Genomic DNA, 19,951 nt, shown 5'->3' on the forward strand with positions numbered 1-19,951 from the left:
GTAAGGATTAGGAGTTAATCCATGAAAAGTATTTAGCATAGGTAACTGACATATAGTAAGTATTCAATACACATTAGCTGTTGTTTTACTATTGTTGTTGTCATTTGTAGCAGCTATATTTTTCTTTTCTGTTAGAAGTGGAACAGCCCATCTTGTTTTTAATTTCTCTTAAATTGATCTTAACTTGTAAATTTTTGTGTCTGTGAGACTAAGTTCAGCATTTTCCATTTAAAAATAGCTATGAAGTTGATGACAGCTTTGGTGAATGTGGCACTAAATCTTAGCATTAATATGGATAATACACAAAGACAATATGAGGCAGAACGGAATAAAATGATTGGAAAACGAGCCAATGAGAGGCTAGAACTCCTGCTACAGAAGCGGAAAGAGGTATGTACACTTTTGCACTGAATATTTAAGCTATTAATCTGTAACTAACTTGGTCACCATTAATTATGATATAACTTTGCTAGTTCATCGGATAAATTTTTTTGAAAAATTTAAACAACATGTTTCAGGTTGTTTATACATCTAACTTATTTTTGTTGATTATTCATGCCAACAGTACCTTCTGTGTATATATTCTTTCTATGTGGACTAGGATTAAGAGTTCAAGGCTTTCACATAAGGAGTCCTGGGCCAGTCTGACAAGCTGCTTAATGCTTTAGTGTTGTTCATCTCTTCTGTGAAAATATCTCTCCTAACTTCCTCCGTCAGCTTATTGTCAGGATGAAATGAGGTTTCACTTATGTAAAGTCACTTTGAAAAATAACTTATAAGCTATTTATGCTGTCATAATCTGTGTTTTTGGTTTTTTTATAGTGTAAGAGGCACTTGGTTAACATTAATGACCACCAAATTCAACTTTGAATGAGGAAAATATATTTTTTCAGTTTTATGCTAAATAATAATAAATAAAATCTTTCGATGTTGTGTTTTTTGGTCGTTGTTGTTGTTGTCTCCCCTGCCCCCATGCCGTGCGGCTTGTGGGATCTTAGTTCCCTGACCAGGGATTGAACCCAGGCCCTGGCAATGAAAGCGCCGAGTCCTAACCACTGGACCGCCAGGGAATTCCCTTGATGTTGTGTTTTTGATTTAAATTCCTCCTTCATTGGTGATGTAATATTTTGCTATCTGATATTGGGGATGTTCATTTTTATTTCTAATAGGCAAAGTCTGCTGTTTCAGAAATATTAGTAATGCAGTTGAGTTAAAATATTTGCCGTGGTATTCCATAAATTACTTACTTGATTTTGACATTTTTTTGGGGGTAGTGGTAACTATAATTTAAAAGTTGGTTATTTCTGAGATAGCCAATAACTTTTTAAAATGCCCCTTGCTCAAGAGAAGCCAGAAAAATCTTGCCCACATTTCCACCATGCCTAAACTCCTCATCTTTGTCACGTACGGTTGACCTTTGAACAATACAGGTTTGAACTGTGCAAATCCATTGATACTTGGATTTTTTTCAGTAGTAAATATTACAGTACTTACATGATCCACAGTTGGTTGAATCTTTGGTTGTGGAACCTTGTATATGGAGAAACTGTGGATACAGAGAAACTGCATATACGGAGGGCCGACTATAAGTTTTATTTGGATTTTCAACTGTGTGGAGGGTCAGCGTCCCTAGCCCCTGCGTTGTTCACGGGTCAACTGTAGTTGAAATGAAGAATTGACCTTTTTGCCCCTTAACTTAGTTAATAAATTGCATTGGATGCTTTATTAGATGAACATAATGCATGAAATTATGGCCTGATTCTAAGATTCTGAACATAGAATGAGTGGATATAGGTAAAAAGGGGTTTTGAGTTTAAAATTCTTGTACAAATATAAGATATTAATACTTCTAGTGTGGGTTAAGTTTTTAAACATGTTGAAAGACCACCTGTGCCTTTGACTGTGCTAATTAATACAAGTGCATGCCCTTGTTAGCATTATTTGGAAATGTGAGATTATATTCATGAAAAGAAAAAAAAACATTTTACAGAAACATAGAATATAATCTAAAAGCTAATTAATACTTAGCGTGTGAAAGATTTTCCTTGTACTTCTCAAGCTCTGAAACAATTTTCTCTTAACTCTCAAGCTCTGAGTTGAAAATATATGGGAGTAAATAAGTCAACCCAGATTTGAAATGTTTAGTTGGTTATTTCAAGTGAGCCTTGTTTCCCTCAAAAATATTTAGCAGGGAGACAAATTTTTTGCCAAGTTATTTTACTCAAATCGTTTTTGTTCTTTTAGCAGGCACTAGTTAACATGACTTATTTTTCAGATGCTACAGACCAAGATAATGAAACATTGTTATGCTCTTTTGATTATATGTTATATAATATGTATTATAATAAACTACATAACAGATTTCTTTATGTACATTTATACAATGAAAATATGTGACCATTTAAAAAATTAGTCTACCAGCTAAACATTAAAAACCAAGTACAAATATTCCAGGTATTAAGGGACTGTGGCTACCTAATAGACAACAGATGTTAATTTTTGTATGTGGACACTTTTCGTTTAGTGGAATTAAGAATTGGGTGCTCGCTTCGGCAGCACATATACTAAAGTTGGAATGAGAAGATTAGCGTGGCCCCTGCGCAAGGATGACACGCAAATTCGTGAAGTGTTCCATATTTTTGTTGTAAAGCAGAAACTGACACACCACTGTAAAGCATAATTATACTCCAATAAAGATGTTAAAAAAAAAGGAATTGGGTGTAATAACCAAAACACCGAGAAACCTGCATTTGTGTTTGTAACAACTTTTAGATGTCCTTTTGGTTCTCTTCCATTACAATTGAAAAGAAATGATGTGTTCTTTTCAGCTTCAAGAAAATCAAGATGAAATAGAAAATATGATGAATGCAATATTTAAGGGAGTGTTTGTACATAGATACCGGTAAGTCAGGGCAGTTTTTTTAATGTAACTCTTATCCTGTTCAAGTTTGGATATTTAGAGGTTTAGGTAATATAAATTTAGTGGAAATCGTGTTAGAGTAAGATCAGTGTTAGAATCTAAGCTCTTCCACTGATTGAGACACTCTATGCAAGTTACTTAACTGCTCTCAACTTTGTTTTCTATCTGAAAATGGGGTAATGTTGTGCTTGACTTGTAGATGCCCAGAAAATGGAAGCTACTGCTGTTATTAGGAGTCAGGGTACAGAATACTTAATTGATTTTGGAGGTACTATGTTAGTAGAGACTGTACGTTCTGATTCCTGACTCTTTCCTCTTCCATTTGAATATTAGTGGGAAAAGCTGGATAGATTTAAGTGAGATGTTTCCCTTATTTTGAATGAGTAGAGGAAAGAAATAGGTAATCTTACCACCATTTCTGCTGTAACCTATTCTTTAAATGTTGGTGGCATGTTTATTTAACTTCTCCGTCATTTCCTTAACTTGGCAGTTATTGAATCAGGTTAATACTTCCTTTGTAATATCCCTTTGTCTATTCTTACCTTTTTATTTCTGTTGTCACCATTACCTTAGTCTGTTCCCTTGTCATTCTCATGCCTAGAGATTATTGCAGTTGTCTTAAAATGTTCTTTTGTTGCATCATTCTTCTGCTCAAAAGCCTTGAATGACTTACCATTACCTACAGGATGAATTCAAAATAATTTAGTCTGACATTCAAATCCAAATTGAGCTTGGCCTCAATATTAGGTGTAACTAATTCTCACCTGGAAAATATTATCTAACCAGACTAGTGTTCCTGCTGTCTGAACACACCATGCCCAGGAGGTGTGAACAAAGGCTGGGGTATGGCATGGTATATAAAAGGTGGGGATTGGATTCTGTTTGTAGGTTTATTTAACTTTAAATATTTATATGGTGATAATTATGCTTTGACAACTAGACTGTAAGCTCTTGGCATTCGGGGGCCATGCTTCAATTCTACATTTAAATCCCCAGTAATACTTAAGGTAGTGGTATATTCATAGTAGGTATGGAGTATTTGGTGCTGCTTAAATAAACCACAAGTCCTGTGGTATACTGGCACTAATATGCATAATTTTCCTTCCTCCATGCAGGGATGCAATAGCTGAAATCCGAGCTATTTGCATTGAAGAAATTGGCATTTGGATGAAAATGTATAGTGATGCCTTTCTTAATGACAGTTATTTAAAATATGTTGGTTGGACTATGCATGATAAGGTAAGATATGCCTTATAGACTGCTTTTCTTTTTACACATAGGCATAGCTATCTGCTGCTCTCATTCATAGTGACTTATCTGCATATAGGTAAAACTGGGAGCACATTCCTATAGGCCTCTCTCCTTTATTCTTTTCTGTCCGCTCCATGAAAATATGGTCTCTATCACATAAAGTCCCCTAGTTTTTTGAATCTTGGTGACTGATTTAGCCTTCAATCTTGAAACAATTTTTGTACTGAAACAATTGGATCATGTAGGCGATGGTGGTAGTGGTGAGACATTTCTTAGAGCAGTAAGAAGAATTCTTACTCTGTTAATATGTAAGTGCTCTATACATTTTAAAATTTCTTTAATTTTGATTCTCTTGATAAACATGTATCTTAGCCAGATTATAAGTTACAACTTGGCTTCTGACCTTTTTTATTTTTTTTTTAATTAATCTACCTTTCTCTTAGTCTGCCTCTTCACAAGCCTTGAAGTTCTTTGTATATATTCCTTACAAATATTAATTTCTGTAAAGGAAAACTTACTGTGAAATATGCTACTATCGTCTTTCACAATAGTATTGCTTTGAAAAAATTTTCATTTGACCCACAGCAGTAGTAACCCCAAAGGTATTTAGTTTTAAGTGTTTATGTATTGATTCCTATTTTTGCATTATCAAAGATGAGAGTTTCCGAAGAAATGCTATTGTATAGAACATATTTAAAGTAGAAAATATTGTAAGTATCTTGAATGTTCAGGTTGAAAATATGCAGAGTTTTAATGCATTTTCTCCTCTTGTTTCATTCAGCAAGGTGAGGTAAGACTCAAATGTCTCACTGCTCTACAAGGGCTTTATTATAACAAAGAGCTTAATTCCAAACTGGAGCTATTTACCAGTCGGTTCAAGGTTAGTATTACTCTAAGTATTTAAAAATTACCTGTTATTTGAAAGTATTTTTTCTGGCTTTCCCTTTAAGAATATTTTAATTATTTTTGTCCTTAGGATAGAATTGTGTCTATGACCCTTGACAAAGAATATGATGTTGCAGTACAAGCAATAAAATTACTCACTCTTGTTTTACAGTAAGTATGTTTTTTAAAAAATATTTATTTATTTATTTGGCTGCCCTGGGTCTTAGTTGCGGCATGCGGGATCTTTTAGTTGTGGCATGCAGGCTCTTAGTTGTAACATGCATGTAGCATCTAGTTCCCTGACCAGGGATCGAACCCGGGCTCCCTGCATTGGGAGTGCAGAGTCTTAACCGCTGGACCACCAGGGAAGTCCAACAGTAAGTATGTATTTATTGCATATCGCTAATGTCTAGTTATCTAAATAATACATTAGAATACTTGGTTTAAATTTATTTAGATCTAAACTTTAATAACTTGGGGTTTTACAGCAAGAAGTTTAATTTTTTCATGCAAAGTTGAGAAAACAGGAAGAGAGAACCATTGGACTAGAAAATTCTGAGCTAGGAATTCATGAGTTCTCATTCTCTTGACTAGTTTCCTTTCAATTTTACTGTCTCTAGATGCTCTTGAAATAAAGTTAAACACTTGAATGTGTTAAATATGCCTATCATATTTTGTCACTATTATTTTTTTAAGATTTTATTTATTATTTATTTATCTTATTTATTTTTGGCTGTGTTGGGTCTTAGTTGCAGCATGCAGGATCTTTGTTGAGGCATTTGGGATCTTTCGTTTCAGTGCGTGGGCTTCTCTTTAATTGTGGCGTGCGGGTTTTCTCTCTCTAGTTGTGGCGCGCAGGCTCCAGGGTGCGTGGGCTCTGTAGGTGTGGCGCACGGGTTCCAGAGTGCATGGGTTCTGTAGTTTGCGGCACGCGGGCTCTAGTTGAGGTGCGAGAGCTCAGTAGTTGTGGCGTGCTCGTTGCCCCTTGGCATGTGGGATCTTAGTTCCCTGACCAGGGAGCAAACCTGTGTCCCCTGCATTGTAAGGCAGATTCTTTACCACTGGACCACCAGGGAAGTCCCTTGTCACACTTTCAGAAATTAGTATTTACTGAAACTTACCTGTAAACAATCTGAATTTAAAACGTATTCTATTATGTTAAAATGTAAAAGTGATGGAATTAACTTTTTTCTTTTTAAAAAGGTGTGGTGATATATACAAGATTTACCATTTCAACATATTTAAGAGTACAGATCAGTGGAATTAAGTACATTCATATTGTTGTGCAGCCATCACCATTATCCATCTCCAGAACCTTTTTTATCTTCCCATACTGATACTCTGTAGACGACTGCTAAGTGTGATTTTAAGTCATATTGTCTACTCTTTATCTCTGAATTTGATTATTTTAGGTACCTCATATAAGTGGAATTATACAATATTTGCCCTTTTGTAGCAGGCTTATTTCACTTAGCATAATGTCTTCAGAGTTCATCCATGTTAGGTTATGTATCGGAATTTTATTCCTTTTTGAGACTCAGTATATTCCATTGTATGTATAACACATTTTATTTATTCATTCATCTATTAATGGACATTTAGGTTGTTAACATGATCCAAATAATTGCAAAAGGGCCTTTTCAAAAAAAAATCATAGCATGCTAATTCTGATACTCATATGTATGGGAAAGTCATCATGTAAGAGTAGCCAGCAAAATTCTGATTAAAAACTAATGAGAGACGACTACCCGGTATGATTTTAAGTCACTATATTGTAAAACCACAGTAACTTTTATTATTATTAATTTAAAAAATTGAAGTATAGTTGATTTACAGTGTTGTGTTAATTTCAGATGTACAGCACAGTGTTTCGGTTATACATATACATAGTAGGTCCTTGCTGGTTATCTATTTTATACATAGCAGTGTGTATATGTTAATCCCAAACTCCTAATTTATCCCTCCCTACCCCTACCATAGTAACTTTTAAATTTTGGCACTAGTATGTGAATAGACAAATCAATGGCACAGAATAAAGAATAGAGACAAACTTAAATGCATCCAGGAACCTAGTGTAGGGTAAGGGTCGTTTCCTATCAGAAAATAAATGGTTTTGTGACACTTAGGTTCTATTTGGGGGGAAATTAAATTGGATTCATATTTTGACCTTATATAGAAATGATTTCCAGGTGGATGAAATGTTTAAATGTAGATAAATGAGACCATTAAAGTGCTAGATGAAAACTTAGGGGACGATTAAACATTTATATTTTATATGTAAACTGAGCAATGTCTTTCTGAGCATGACATAAAACCTAGACATTAAAAAAAATACTGAATTTTAACTACATGAAAAACTAGAAGAAAAAAACTAGAAATGTGTATATGACATAAAATATAAACAAACTCAGAAAACAAATGACAGACTGGGCAAATATTTGCATCATAGGAGTCACTTTCAATAAATCAATAAAAAGAACAGAAACCCAATAGGAAAAGAGTCAAAAGTTAGGAACCACATCATAGACAGAAAAGAAAATAAAAATTTAAACATATGAAAAGTTGTTTAGCCATACTTAGAGATATGTATATTAAAATGAGACCATCTTTTACCTATTGCTTGACAAAGATACAAAATGTGTTTGGTAATACACTACGTTGGTAAGGCTATGCAAAAACAGACCCTTATACATTATTGATGGGACTATGAATTGGTATAACCTCTTTGGAGCAAAGCTTGGCAGTATCTATTCAAAATATAAAATGCTTACATTCTCTAACATAGTACTATTTGTAATAGAATTTTGGAAATATTCTAGATGATTATTAATAGAGAAAGAATTAAATTTATATATAATAACTAATAGAAGCACCTCATAGGGGTTATCTCATTTAATGCAGCAGTCCTGTGTGAGGAGCATGGTTATTAACGCCATTTATATGAAATGGACTACATTGCAGTCATTAAAAAGAAGGCAGCTCTACCTCAAAATTTAAATTAGGTGGTTGGGATTAATAATATACACACGACTATATATAAAATAGATAATCAACAAGTACATACTGTATAGCACAGGGAACTTTGCTCACTACTCTGTAACAACCTATATGGGAAAAGAATCTGAAAAAGAATAGATATATGTATAACTAAATCGCTTTGCTGTACACCTGAAACTAACACAACATAGTAAATCTACTGTACTCCAATATACAATAAAAATTAAATTGAAAAAAAATCAGAAAAAAAGAAGGCAGCTCTAGATACACTGACATTTTCTGAGAATTCCCTTAACTGGGGGGATTTTGAGCAGTCTTAACAATTGCATTTTTCTTTAATTTTTAATTAGATTTAAAAATTATAAATTATTATATGCACGTTATAAAAATATTGAAAGAATCCTGAAGTAAATAAGAAAATAATAGTATCCTACTTATAATTCTACAGCTTCTCCCCTTTTCCTCCGTAATACCCTGTGGACATCTTTTTTTGTTGTTTCTGGTATTTTAATGAAGGGTAATGGCCATTTTTGTTGATTCAGCCATGTATATACCTAATAACTGAAACTTGTCAGGAACATTCCTTATTGGTTAAAATGAGTGAACTACTACACATTTACTATAGTTTCACTGATTTGATTCAATATATATGTATATGTATATATTTTATTATAAGATGGCACAAGTGGTTTTTCCAAAAATGATCCAGTATTACACATCGAGTTAATTTAAATTAACGTGCTTTTCAAACTTTTAACATTTTGGTTTCATTTTTCTCAAAAAGAAGTAATACTTCCTTAGACATCAGACTTCTGGAAACCTTGTGCACAGCAGAAAACCAAAAAGGATCTGAGCTCCTGAACTAACCATCTACTATCCTTAGGCTTTTTTCTCTGATGGTGGTCCTATGATTCCTAATTTACATATAATGGTAAAAACCTAGATTGTTTATCTCACAGTAGACTAAAAGCATATTAGCAGGGAAAGAGGTGCCAGAGGTCAGGACTTCGAATGCAGAGTCCCACTATGGAAGCACCCAACAAGGTTTACCCTGGGGTATTGTGGTTGATGGGCCTAATAATGACTTTGATTTACCAAGATTTTGTTAGGTTTATTTTGTTCTTTTAAAATAAGGTCAGTAAAATGAGCACTGCATTTTAGTAAGATTTTTTTAATGATACATTGTAAAGGTCTTTGGCACTTAAATTTTAATTATTTGCTAAAATGCTTTTGCATTGCCTTATATGGTGTTTAATACATGGTGAATGAAGTGTTATTCTTCATTGTGAGATAACTGGGGTGTTAGTATATTTTAATGTTGCAATATTGTCTCTTGCCTAATATTACTATGAAATACATGCAAAATGTTCTTTGTGATTATTAACTCTAAGCTCTTAGCATACCACCACTTTTTTTCCTACGTTAGTTTATATTATTTTGTCTTCATTTCCCTTTAGCATATTTGTCACATTGTTATTTCTCTTAGTATATGTTTCATTATACTCGGTATTCACTCTAATTTTACCTCCCATTGATCTTAGATGTTAACAAAATACTCAGCTGTTTTGTCAGGGGATGCTTTTACTGATAGACAATAATGAAATAAGGTTGATTTCTTCTTTCAACAGAAGTTCTTAATGAAGGTTTTTTTTTTAAACACAAGTTTAAAAGTGGAAGTGTACTATTTTTTAATGTGTGAATATGAATTTTTGTAATCAGTATGCTTAAAATTACAACATTACTTTGAAAACTGCTATTGCTTATTTCTTCTTAGGAGTAGTGAAGAAGTTCTTACTGCAGAAGATTGTGAAAATGTCTATCATCTGGTTTATTCAGCTCATCGGCCAGTAGCAGTAGCAGCTGGAGAATTTCTCTACAAAAAGTAAATCTGTATTTCTGTTGTTCATTTGTCTAAAGTATACTTTAATGGAAGTAATTTATTGTGTTATCATTCATATTAAAATATATATAAATATAACTTATTAAAAATTATTCAGTACCGGTCTTAAGCCTATTTTTGCGTTACAAAAAAATATTTTTCAAAATAATAAAAGGTTTTACTTCGAGTACTTTGATAACGGTTTGATATAAGAACCACAGGAATCCTTTAGTCTCTTTTCTTTTATGTTGCTGTTTAACACCTCAGATTAGGTAGTATAGATAGTGTGAATATCTAATCACCGAAAATATTTAGTAAATGTTATGTAATGGCTTTTAAAGAGAACAATTTGAACCACTTGGACTAAATTGTAAGATTTTAGATTGTAAAATCTTAAAGATTTTATTAAAATGCTCATTTGGGGTGAAGCATTTATTAGAAAGAGTACATGATGTAAAACATTTACACTACAGTTTTCTATTCATTGTTATCCAGTGATAATTTTGTTGTTTATAAGAAAGAATGATCATGATACCCGTAGAAAGAGGCCACTAAGTTCAGACTTCGGGATAAATTGTGCAAGCAGGATAGAAGGAAAAGACATGTCATTTTTAAAGAGAAGAATGTTTATCATAGATTTATGTGCATAAATGGTATAGGTTAGTCATTGTGATACTTTTATAAAAAGAAATGCTTGCTTAAAATGCAGTAAGGGTTTTAAAAAGAAGTAATTCACAATGCAACTAACTTGAGAAGTTAATTTAAAAGGATTTAGAAGTACCACCAAGTGTGAAATGAAAAAGGTTTATAGCAATTACTTAGTATAAAGTTGGAAAATACTGTACCTACCCAGCTCCCATGTACCCCTTTGTTAAATGCTTAAATATGGAATTCAGACAGTTTTTTTTAAATTAGGAAATTTTTGTTTTAAAAGTAAGTATTTTGCATATATTATCATAGGCTCTTCAGTCGTCGAGATCCAGAGGAGGATGGAATGATGAAAAGAAGGGGACGACAAGGTCCAAATGCCAACCTTGTTAAGACATTGGTTTTTTTCTTTCTGGAAAGTGAGGTTAGTTGATGTTCATGTTAGTACTTACGTTCAAAACAATTTGGAGGTGGGGTTCAAATGATGTAAATCTTAAAATCTTCCAAATATCACAGTGAGTGTTGGATAAAATAGAGTTCTACCAATTCCACACCAAAAAAAATTTTTTTCTGTGTTAGTAAGATACTCAAATAGTATATTTATATGTAGTGCTAAGAGCATGAATTTTGGAACCAGAAAGACCTGATTACCGATTGGGCTTCCCTACTTATTATTTGTATAACCTTGATTCAGTTACTTAATCTTTCTAAGCCCATTTTCCTTGTAAAAATGTGGATAATAATTTCTTAGATAACGCTGAGATAATCCATGTAAAACTCTTAGCACAGACCTAGCATTTTGTTAGTTCTCAATATTTGGTACCTGTGATTATTATTGTTGCAGATACAGATTTACATTTAACATCAGCTCTTTTAGGTCTCCCTTAGGTTGAAAACCTACCTGTTCACCAGAATTTGAGAGGGCCCAACATACATTTTTAGTATATGTGTATTATTTAATCAGTGTTAGGGCCTTTTAATTAGATTTTCTAATTGTTTCTATATATAGAAATACAGTTGGTTTTTGCATATTGACCTCTTATCTGCAGTTTTGCTAAATTCACTTTTTAAAGTAAGTTTTTAATAAAATTCTTAGTATTTTCTATAATATACAATCAAGTCATTTGCAAATAATGATGATTTTACTTCTTCCTTTCCTACATTTATGCCATTTTTTTCCCCAGCCTTATTGTACTGGCTAGGGCATCCAGTAGAATGTTGAATAGAAGTGGTGAGAGTGGATAGCTTTGGGTTGTTCCTGATCTTAGGGGAAAAGCATCCAATATTTCAACATTAATTACGTTTTTAGTTATAGGTGTTGCGTAGCTATTTATTATATTGAGGATGTTTCCTCCTATACCTTTTTTTGCTGAGAAGTTTTTTTTAATTTTATTGAAATATAGTTGATTTACAGTGTTGTGTTTAATTTCTGCTCTGCAGCAAAGGGACTCAGTTATACATATGTATATTCTTTTTCATATTTTTTGTTATGGTTTATCACAGGATACTGAATATAGTTCCCTTGCTGTACTAGGACCTTGTTGTTTATCCATTTTATACATAATAGTTTGCACCTGCTAATATCCCAGACTCCCAGTCCTTCCCTCCCCCACCTCTCCACCCCCTTGGTAACCACAAGCCTGTTCTCTATATCTGTAAGTCTGTTTTTGTTTCATAGATATGTTCATTTGTGTCATATTTTAGATTCCACATATAAGTGATATCATATGGTATTTGTCTTTCTCTTTCTGACTTGACTTCGCTTAGTATGATAATCTCTAGGTCCATCCATGTTGCTGCAAATGGCATTATTTCATTCTTTTTTGTGACTGAGTAATATTTCATTGTATGTATGTGTATGTGTATATACACACACAAACACACACATATCTTTCTTTCTTTTTTGGGGGGGGGCGCCCCGCAGGGCATGCAGGATCTTAGTTTCCTGACCAGGGATCGAACCCATGCCCGCTGCAGTGGAAGCATGGAGTCTTTTTTTTTTTTTTTTTTAGCATCTTTATTGGAGTATAATTGCTTTACAATAGTGTGTTAGTTTCTGCTTTATAACAAAGTGAATCAGCTCTACATGTATCCCCATATCTCTTCCCTCTTGCGTCTCCCTCCCTCCCACCCTCCCTATCACACCCCCTCTACGTGGTCACAAAGCACCGAGCTGATCTCCCTGTGCTGTGCGGCTGCTTCCCACTAGCTATCGGTTTTACATTTGGTAGTGTATATATGTCCATGCCACTCTCTCACTTTGTCCCAGCTTACCCTTAACCCTCCTCGTGTCCTCAAGTCCATTCTCTAGTAGGTCTGCGTCTTTATTCCCATCCTGCCCCTAGGTTCTTCATGACGTTTTTTTGTTTTGTTTTGTTTTGTTTAGATTCTGTATATATGTGTTAGCATACGGTATTTGTTTTTCTCTTTCTGACTTACTTCACTCTGTATGACAGACTCTAGGTCCATCCACCTCACTACAGATAACTCAATTTCGTTTCTTTTTATGTCTGAGTAATATTCCATTGTATATATGTGCCACATCTTTATCTATTCATCTCTCAATACCACATCTTCTTTATCCATTCATCTGTCAATGGACATTTAGGTTGTTTCTATGTCTTTGCTATTGTAAATAGTGCTGCTATGAACATAGGGGTGCATGTATCTTTTCAAATTATAGCTTTGTCTGGGTATATGCCCAGGAGTGGAATTGCTGGATCTTATGGCAACTCTATTTTTAGTCTTTTGAGTGGCTGCATCAGTTTACATTCCCACCAACAGTGTTAAGTGGGATCCCTTTTTTCCCCACCCTCTCCAGCATTTATTATTTGTAGACTTTTTAATGATGGCCATTCTTACTGATGTGAGGGGATACCTCATTGTAGTTTTGATTTGCATTTCTCTAATAACCCGTTGTGGAGCACAGGCTCTGGATGCGCAGGCTCAGCGGCCATGGCTCACGGGCCCAGCCACTCCGCGGCATGTGGGATCTTCCCGGACCGGGGCACGAACCCGTGTCCCCTGCATCGACAGGCAGACTCTCAACCACTGCGCCACCAGGGAAGCCCAATGAGCATCTTTTCATGTGCCTATTGGCCATCTGTATGTCTTCTTTGGAGAAATGTCTATTTAGGTCTTCCACCCATTTTTTGATTGGGTTGTTTGTTTGATATTGAGTTGTATGAACTGTTATGTATATTTTGGAAATTAAGCCCTTTTCAATCACATCATTTGCAAATATTTTCTCCCAGTCTGTAGGATGTCTTTTTGTTTTGTTTATGGGTTCCTTTGCTTGCAAAAGCTTATAAGTTTGATTAGGTCCCATTGTTTATTTTTACTTTTATTCCTGTTGCCTTAGGAGGCTGACCTAAGAAAACATTGGTGCGATTTATGTCAGAATGTTTTGCCTGTCTTTCTCTTCTAGGAGTTTTATGATGTCTTGTCTTATATTTAAGTCTTTAAGCCATTTTGAGTTTATTTTTGTGTATGGTGTGAGGGTGTGTTCTAGCTTCATTGATTTACATGTGGCTGTCCAGCTTTCCCAGCACCACTTGCTGAAGAGACTGCCTCTTCTCCATTGTATATTCTTGTCTCCTTTGTCAAAGATTAATTATCCATAGGTGTGTGGGTGCTGAGACATTGTATCATGAATGGATGTTGAATTCTGTCCAATGCTTTTTTCTTCATCCCTTGAGATGATTATTTTATCTTTCATTACATTAATATGATAAATTATGTTGATTGTTGTTTTGAATGTTGAATCAACCTTGCATTCCTAGGATAAACCCCTACTTGGTCATGATCTGTTATCCTTTTTATATATTGCTGGTTTTAGTTTACAAATTTTTTGAGAACATTCCCTCCATGTTCATGCAGGGTGTTGGTATGTATATATATTTAATTGTAACGTCTTTGATGGGTTTCGGTATCATGGTAATGCTTGTCCCCTAAAATGAGTTGGGAAGCTCTAGGGCCATTTTAAGCTTCACAGAATGAAGAGAAATGATTTAGTTATATATTGAATTGATAAGTAATCATGTATTTTGTATTTTAAGTAATCGTTACAACTCCCATTAAGTTACAATAAATTTGTAGTATATTTTATAACTGAGAGTAGTTCACCCGTGTAATACAGTTGGCCCCCCATATCTGTGGGTTCTGCATCTGTGGATTCAGCCAACAGGGGATTCAACCAATAGTGGATTGAAAATATTTTTTGAAAAATTCCGGAAAGTTCGAAGAAGCAAAAGTTGAATTTGCCATATACTGGCAACTATTTACATAGTATTTACATTGTATTGGGGTACTATAAGTAATCTAGAGATGATTTAAAGTATATGGAAGGATGAGCATAGGTTATGTGCAGATTACACCATTTTATATAAGGAACTTGAGCATCCTCGGAAAATCTGACAGGGGGTCCTGGAACCAATCCTCCTTAGATATAGAAGAATGACTGTAGTGAGTCAGGTACTAAATATGCATGCATATAGTCTCTTCAAAAATAATTTTCATGTGAATGATTTAATGATTATTGTGAGAAATGTTACTACCTAGCAGGGTTTACTTATACATAGCAAGCTAAGGCAGTTCTTCTCTGTCCTTTCTTCCATTTGACCTCAAAAAACAAATTGTTTGAGTTTGCACATGGTGCCAACAAAGCTTCCATTCTTTTGATTAAGGCTAGTATGATATTTGTCTAAGAGCACATTGCTCTTCTTAAATTTTAGTTACATGAGCACGCAGCGTACCTTGTGGATAGCATGTGGGACTGTGCTACTGAGCTGCTGAAAGACTGGGAATGTATGAATAGCTTGTTGCTGGAGGAGCCACTTAGTGGAGAGGAAGGTAAGGATGTTTAATTATGGTATTTTTGTTGTCTAGATAATTTTGAAAATAGAGTTTACTTATTCCATTTCTTTATCTTTTAGCATTAAAATAATGAATCAAAGTCTTTGAATAATTTTGTTTTCATACACATGAATATTATGCTATGTAGAAGGATATAATTGCTGTCAATATTCTTTATTTTGTTTTATTATATTTTATCTTTTTGTATCTGTTCATATTTTCATTTCTCAAATTGTGGAGCAGTGTTTTACAGATTTGTAATGCTTAGGAGGGTTTAACTTGTTCTGAACCTTTTTGTGATATAGTAATGGGATTTTCTTTAGTACATTAGGTCAGATTCTGTCACAGGCAGAAGGAACTGTTATGTAATATTATAAATGGCATATAAAGAAAAGAAATAGGTTAACTTTCTGATTTTTTTCTTTCAGCGCTAACGGACAGACAAGAGAGTGCTCTGATTGAAATAATGCTTTGTACCATTAGACAAGCTGCTGAATGTCATCCTCCTGTGGGGAGAGGGACAGGAAAAAGGGTATGCCAACATATTTTCAGTATTCTAAATTATATGTCTCTTTTTCAATACCTTTTTTAAAGTTCTTTTTTGTAACCATATAATCAAATTTTTGAATCTTAAATTTTATTTTTCAGGCGATCTTTGCTTATAAATATGTGTTAGAAGTAAATTTTAAAGCATTAGCAATTTGCGAAATCCACGTTCCTTCCATAAGATACTTTGTGAGTTAACTACAGGAGATGCAGTGGTTGACAGTAACTACAGGAGATACAGTGATTGACAGTCCCTGCCTTTAAGACCGCATGTTGTGCAACATTTTAGAATGGTGTATTTGTCTGTTTTGGTTTATTTATAGATTTGCTTTCTTTTAATAAAAGTTAGAAATAAAGACAGGATAATCATTCATTAATATGGGGGAAATTCCTATTTCCTGGGATATGATTTTAATGCATTATTTCAAAGTTCACATATATTTGTATTGTAGACCAGAGTTGCACAGGCTTTCAAACTTTGTGAAGCACAAAAATACATTTTTATATTGTGACCTCGTACACATCTATATATATGTGTTTGTGTATAACTGAAACAGAATTTCATCAAACAATACTGCAACTTAGGTGATGCATTCTATTTTCCTTTGTTTTCTTTTCGTGTTTTTTTCTTGTTTTTCTAATTGCTGGTCGTTACTTATGTTGATTTCATAACTCATGGATCATGGCACAACTTATAGTAGACTGAAATCCTACTCAGTCCTATTATTATATAAACTCCTAAACTACATTTCCTAACTGCTTCTCCTTTCATCCAAAGGTAGAGTTAGTTAATCTAATTGGGTATTGATTTTGCCTCTAGACCTATTCAAAGTGTTGCTATTTTTAAAAAATATAATGTGCAAGCTATTCTCTTTGTTACTTTTGGGTTTCAAGTTTTATAGTAGAAATTCTTGTATCCATCATTACTTATTTTGGATATCTTAACTTAAAGTTGAGCACCTAACAGTGTCAGTGGGCTTATTAATAAATACTTAGAAACTTTGTTGTGTTAACCTTAGGTGCTAACAGCAAAGGAGAAGAAGACCCAGTTGGATGACAGGACAAAAATCACTGAACTCTTTGCTGTGGCCCTTCCTCAGTTATTAGCTAAAGTAAGTTTGTGTCAGTATCAGGAGTGTTACTAAGAAATTACAAGTTTTGTTTGGAAGTGCCACACAGAATTTTGCACTTATCATAATATTTACTTACCATTATTGTGATGTTTTTGACATGATTTTTTTTTTTATTTCAAAGTACTCTGTAGATGCTGAAAAGGTGACTAACTTGTTGCAATTGCCACAATACTTTGATTTGGAAATATATACCACTGGACGATTAGAAAAGGTATGGTGTTTCTGTGTATAAAAAACCTTGAAGAAAAATCGTTAACTTAGTTCATCCCATCATATTGTTTATTTATATTTTTTGAAATATGTTTTTGTAACTTTTAGTGTAAAAGGAAACCTGTATCTTGTATGCCATACATATTTTAGATAAGGTGGATTTATTAGAGAATGGCACTAATGAGGTTTCCCTTTGATTCATGCCCATGTCCGTACCATCATTGCTAGCCATTATGTGACTGTATCACTGATCATTTATGGAGATCAGGGGTGGGTAACTAGATAATAACAATTGCAAAATGAAAGCAGCTAATATCCATTAAATACATTTACTGTGTTCCAGGAACATATGTATTTATATGTATTAACATCTCACCAAGGTCCTATGAGATAGGTAATACTATTCCTATTGAAGTTGGGGAAATAAGTTTGGGTGGGTCAGTGCATTTATTTATTATGACTAGAAGAACTTAAAGTATGTCCTACTGGTTGTAAAGTTACTGTGTTTGAAGCTGTTCATCCCAGTTGTGTAGTCATTTTATGCCTATCATATATACCTTAGTTTTAATGAAGAAAACTTTGATTTTGCAGCATTTGGATGCCTTATTACGACAGATCCGGAATATTGTAGAGAAGCACACAGATACAGATGTTTTAGAAGCATGTTCTAAAACTTATCACGCACTCTGTAATGAAGAGTTCACAATTTTCAACAGAGTAGATATTTCAAGAAGTCAACTGATAGACGAGTTGGCCGATAAATTTAACCGGCTTCTTGAAGATTTTCTGCAAGAGGTATATATTACAAGTATTTTGTCAGCTGTGCCCCATTGCGCACCCCCCCACACCCCCCAGAACCAAATTAGTCACTAGTCTTGGTGATAATCCCTAGCAGTATGTTGAAAAGTCATTCAGACTTTTTGTTCTATGATTCATCGTGATACTATTATTCATCCACCAAAATAGGAAGGTGGCAAGAATCTGCAACTAAGAGAGGGTGAAAGCAAAGCTAACATCTTTCCCCTTTTTTTAATTTAAAGAAATGATCTGGGAAGTTTCCAGGGTTTAGTTGAACAAGAGGCTGTTAGGGAACAGGGTGTTAACAGAACAGAAAAGTTGAGCTAGACTGTGGCCACGTAACCTCAAAAATTGGGGTATTTCTTAACATTTTGGAAGTTTATTTATGGTCTTTGATATTATAAAGCCTTGATAAATTATAGCCACTGTCGACTTTGTTGTTCTGTTGTATTTCCAAAGAGGCTTAAGTGTGGTGCTCAAATACACTTGTATTTTTATTGTGATTTTTATCTTTTCTGGAAAGGTACACTTAACAGTTTAATTGATTTGCATAAAGTAAAAAGTTGTGATTCTCAAATTAATGCATTTAGCCTTTTCCACATCACTTTTGTCATTAATGCTGCAAAAAATGATGTGGACTTTTGTAATTTCTAGTTACTTTGTTTAGCAGTTACTTCTTTAACTTTCTTATTTCTGTGTATAACATTTCATGCTTACTATGTTTTGCTTAATTGGAGGTTTGTGCAAATATGTTGATGTACGAATGATCACATTCTTAAAAATTGTAATGGCTCTACTATTGGCTGGATATGATTCTGATTAGGACAAGTTAATTTAAAATCAAACTATGGTTTGTTAATTAAGTTTAATTACTTACCTTGTATAAAAATTGATGGTGAAAAACAAGCATTTTTTTGAGAGACCTGGGGTTTAATACAGTAAGTTCGATAGTATTTTTTAAAATTTGTAAGTTTCTTATAGTGAGACTCATAAAATTGTCAAAAACTTAAGTTACTCTAAATTGGAAAGTTGATACCCAGAAAAAGGATTAGTATATCTAGTCCTTATGCAGAGGATTTTTTCCAAATTAATTTTAATTGGTCTGATATATCTTTCTTGAGCACTATGTTTCATTTACTTAGTAGATTGTCCTTTAGGTATTATCTTTTATGATCTCTTGCTTGTCCTCTAATATATTTCTCTTTATTGTCCCAATGCATTTATTACTGTGAAAGAGTAGATGTCTTCATTGTTTTGTGTCAAGATCACTTAAAGGAAAAAAGGAGAATGTCATTCAGTTTTTCTCTCTTGGGTATAATGTATCTGTTATAACAACTCTATGTTGACCCATTATTCTGGCCACATTGCTTTAAATTTGGCCAGGTTTAAGTATTGAATGATAAAGTTATTTTGTGGTTTTTAATTAGGTTATTCTTTATTTTCAAGGTGTGGAAATCACCAATGTGATAGCCTAAGATTTTTCACTTTTGTGGTTATTAATGTTTAATATGATATAATTAACATTCATAGGGCGAAGAACCTGATGAAGATGATGCATATCAGGTATTGTCAACATTGAAGAGAATCACTGCTTTTCATAAGTAAGTTGAATCTTAAAGTTTCTGATTTCTTAAAACTGTAGCAAAATCAGAACCAAATTGCATGTTTGGGGATTATAGTGTCAAATTTTTTGCTGGATTTCTTGTGCTTTTGGGAAAAAAGTACTTGATAGAGTCATGTTGTGAATTGGGGAACAACAAATTATCAACTAATATACTTTTTAAAAATACACATTTTTTTTTGTTGTTCTTGTGGGCGCATGTTAGAAAG

General features: G+C 33.7%; 1 protein-coding gene across 6 annotated transcripts in view; it reads left to right on the plus strand.

The window, feature by feature from the left end:
* The window catches only part of STAG2 (STAG2 cohesin complex component), a 116,159-nt gene that overhangs the window by 62,402 nt on the left and 33,806 nt on the right, over positions 1 to 19,951 (plus strand). For all 6 annotated transcript variants that reach the window (XM_082680696.1, XM_082680700.1, XM_082680699.1 and 3 more), the window contains 13 exons: positions 239 to 390; positions 2,829 to 2,902; positions 4,036 to 4,159; positions 4,953 to 5,051; positions 5,148 to 5,227; positions 9,828 to 9,935; positions 10,893 to 11,004; positions 15,314 to 15,431; positions 15,863 to 15,966; positions 17,000 to 17,092; positions 17,235 to 17,324; positions 17,915 to 18,118; positions 19,652 to 19,722. In XM_082680696.1, the coding sequence (XP_082536822.1) occupies positions 239 to 390; positions 2,829 to 2,902; positions 4,036 to 4,159; positions 4,953 to 5,051; positions 5,148 to 5,227; positions 9,828 to 9,935; positions 10,893 to 11,004; positions 15,314 to 15,431; positions 15,863 to 15,966; positions 17,000 to 17,092; positions 17,235 to 17,324; positions 17,915 to 18,118; positions 19,652 to 19,722 (1,429 nt within the window). The remainder of the gene's footprint in view (positions 1 to 238; positions 391 to 2,828; positions 2,903 to 4,035; positions 4,160 to 4,952; positions 5,052 to 5,147; positions 5,228 to 9,827; positions 9,936 to 10,892; positions 11,005 to 15,313; positions 15,432 to 15,862; positions 15,967 to 16,999; positions 17,093 to 17,234; positions 17,325 to 17,914; positions 18,119 to 19,651; positions 19,723 to 19,951) is intronic.

Source organism: Grampus griseus (assembly GCF_964374135.1).
Source record: "Grampus griseus genome assembly, chromosome: X".
NCBI classification, from domain to species: domain Eukaryota; kingdom Metazoa; phylum Chordata; class Mammalia; order Artiodactyla; family Delphinidae; genus Grampus; species Grampus griseus.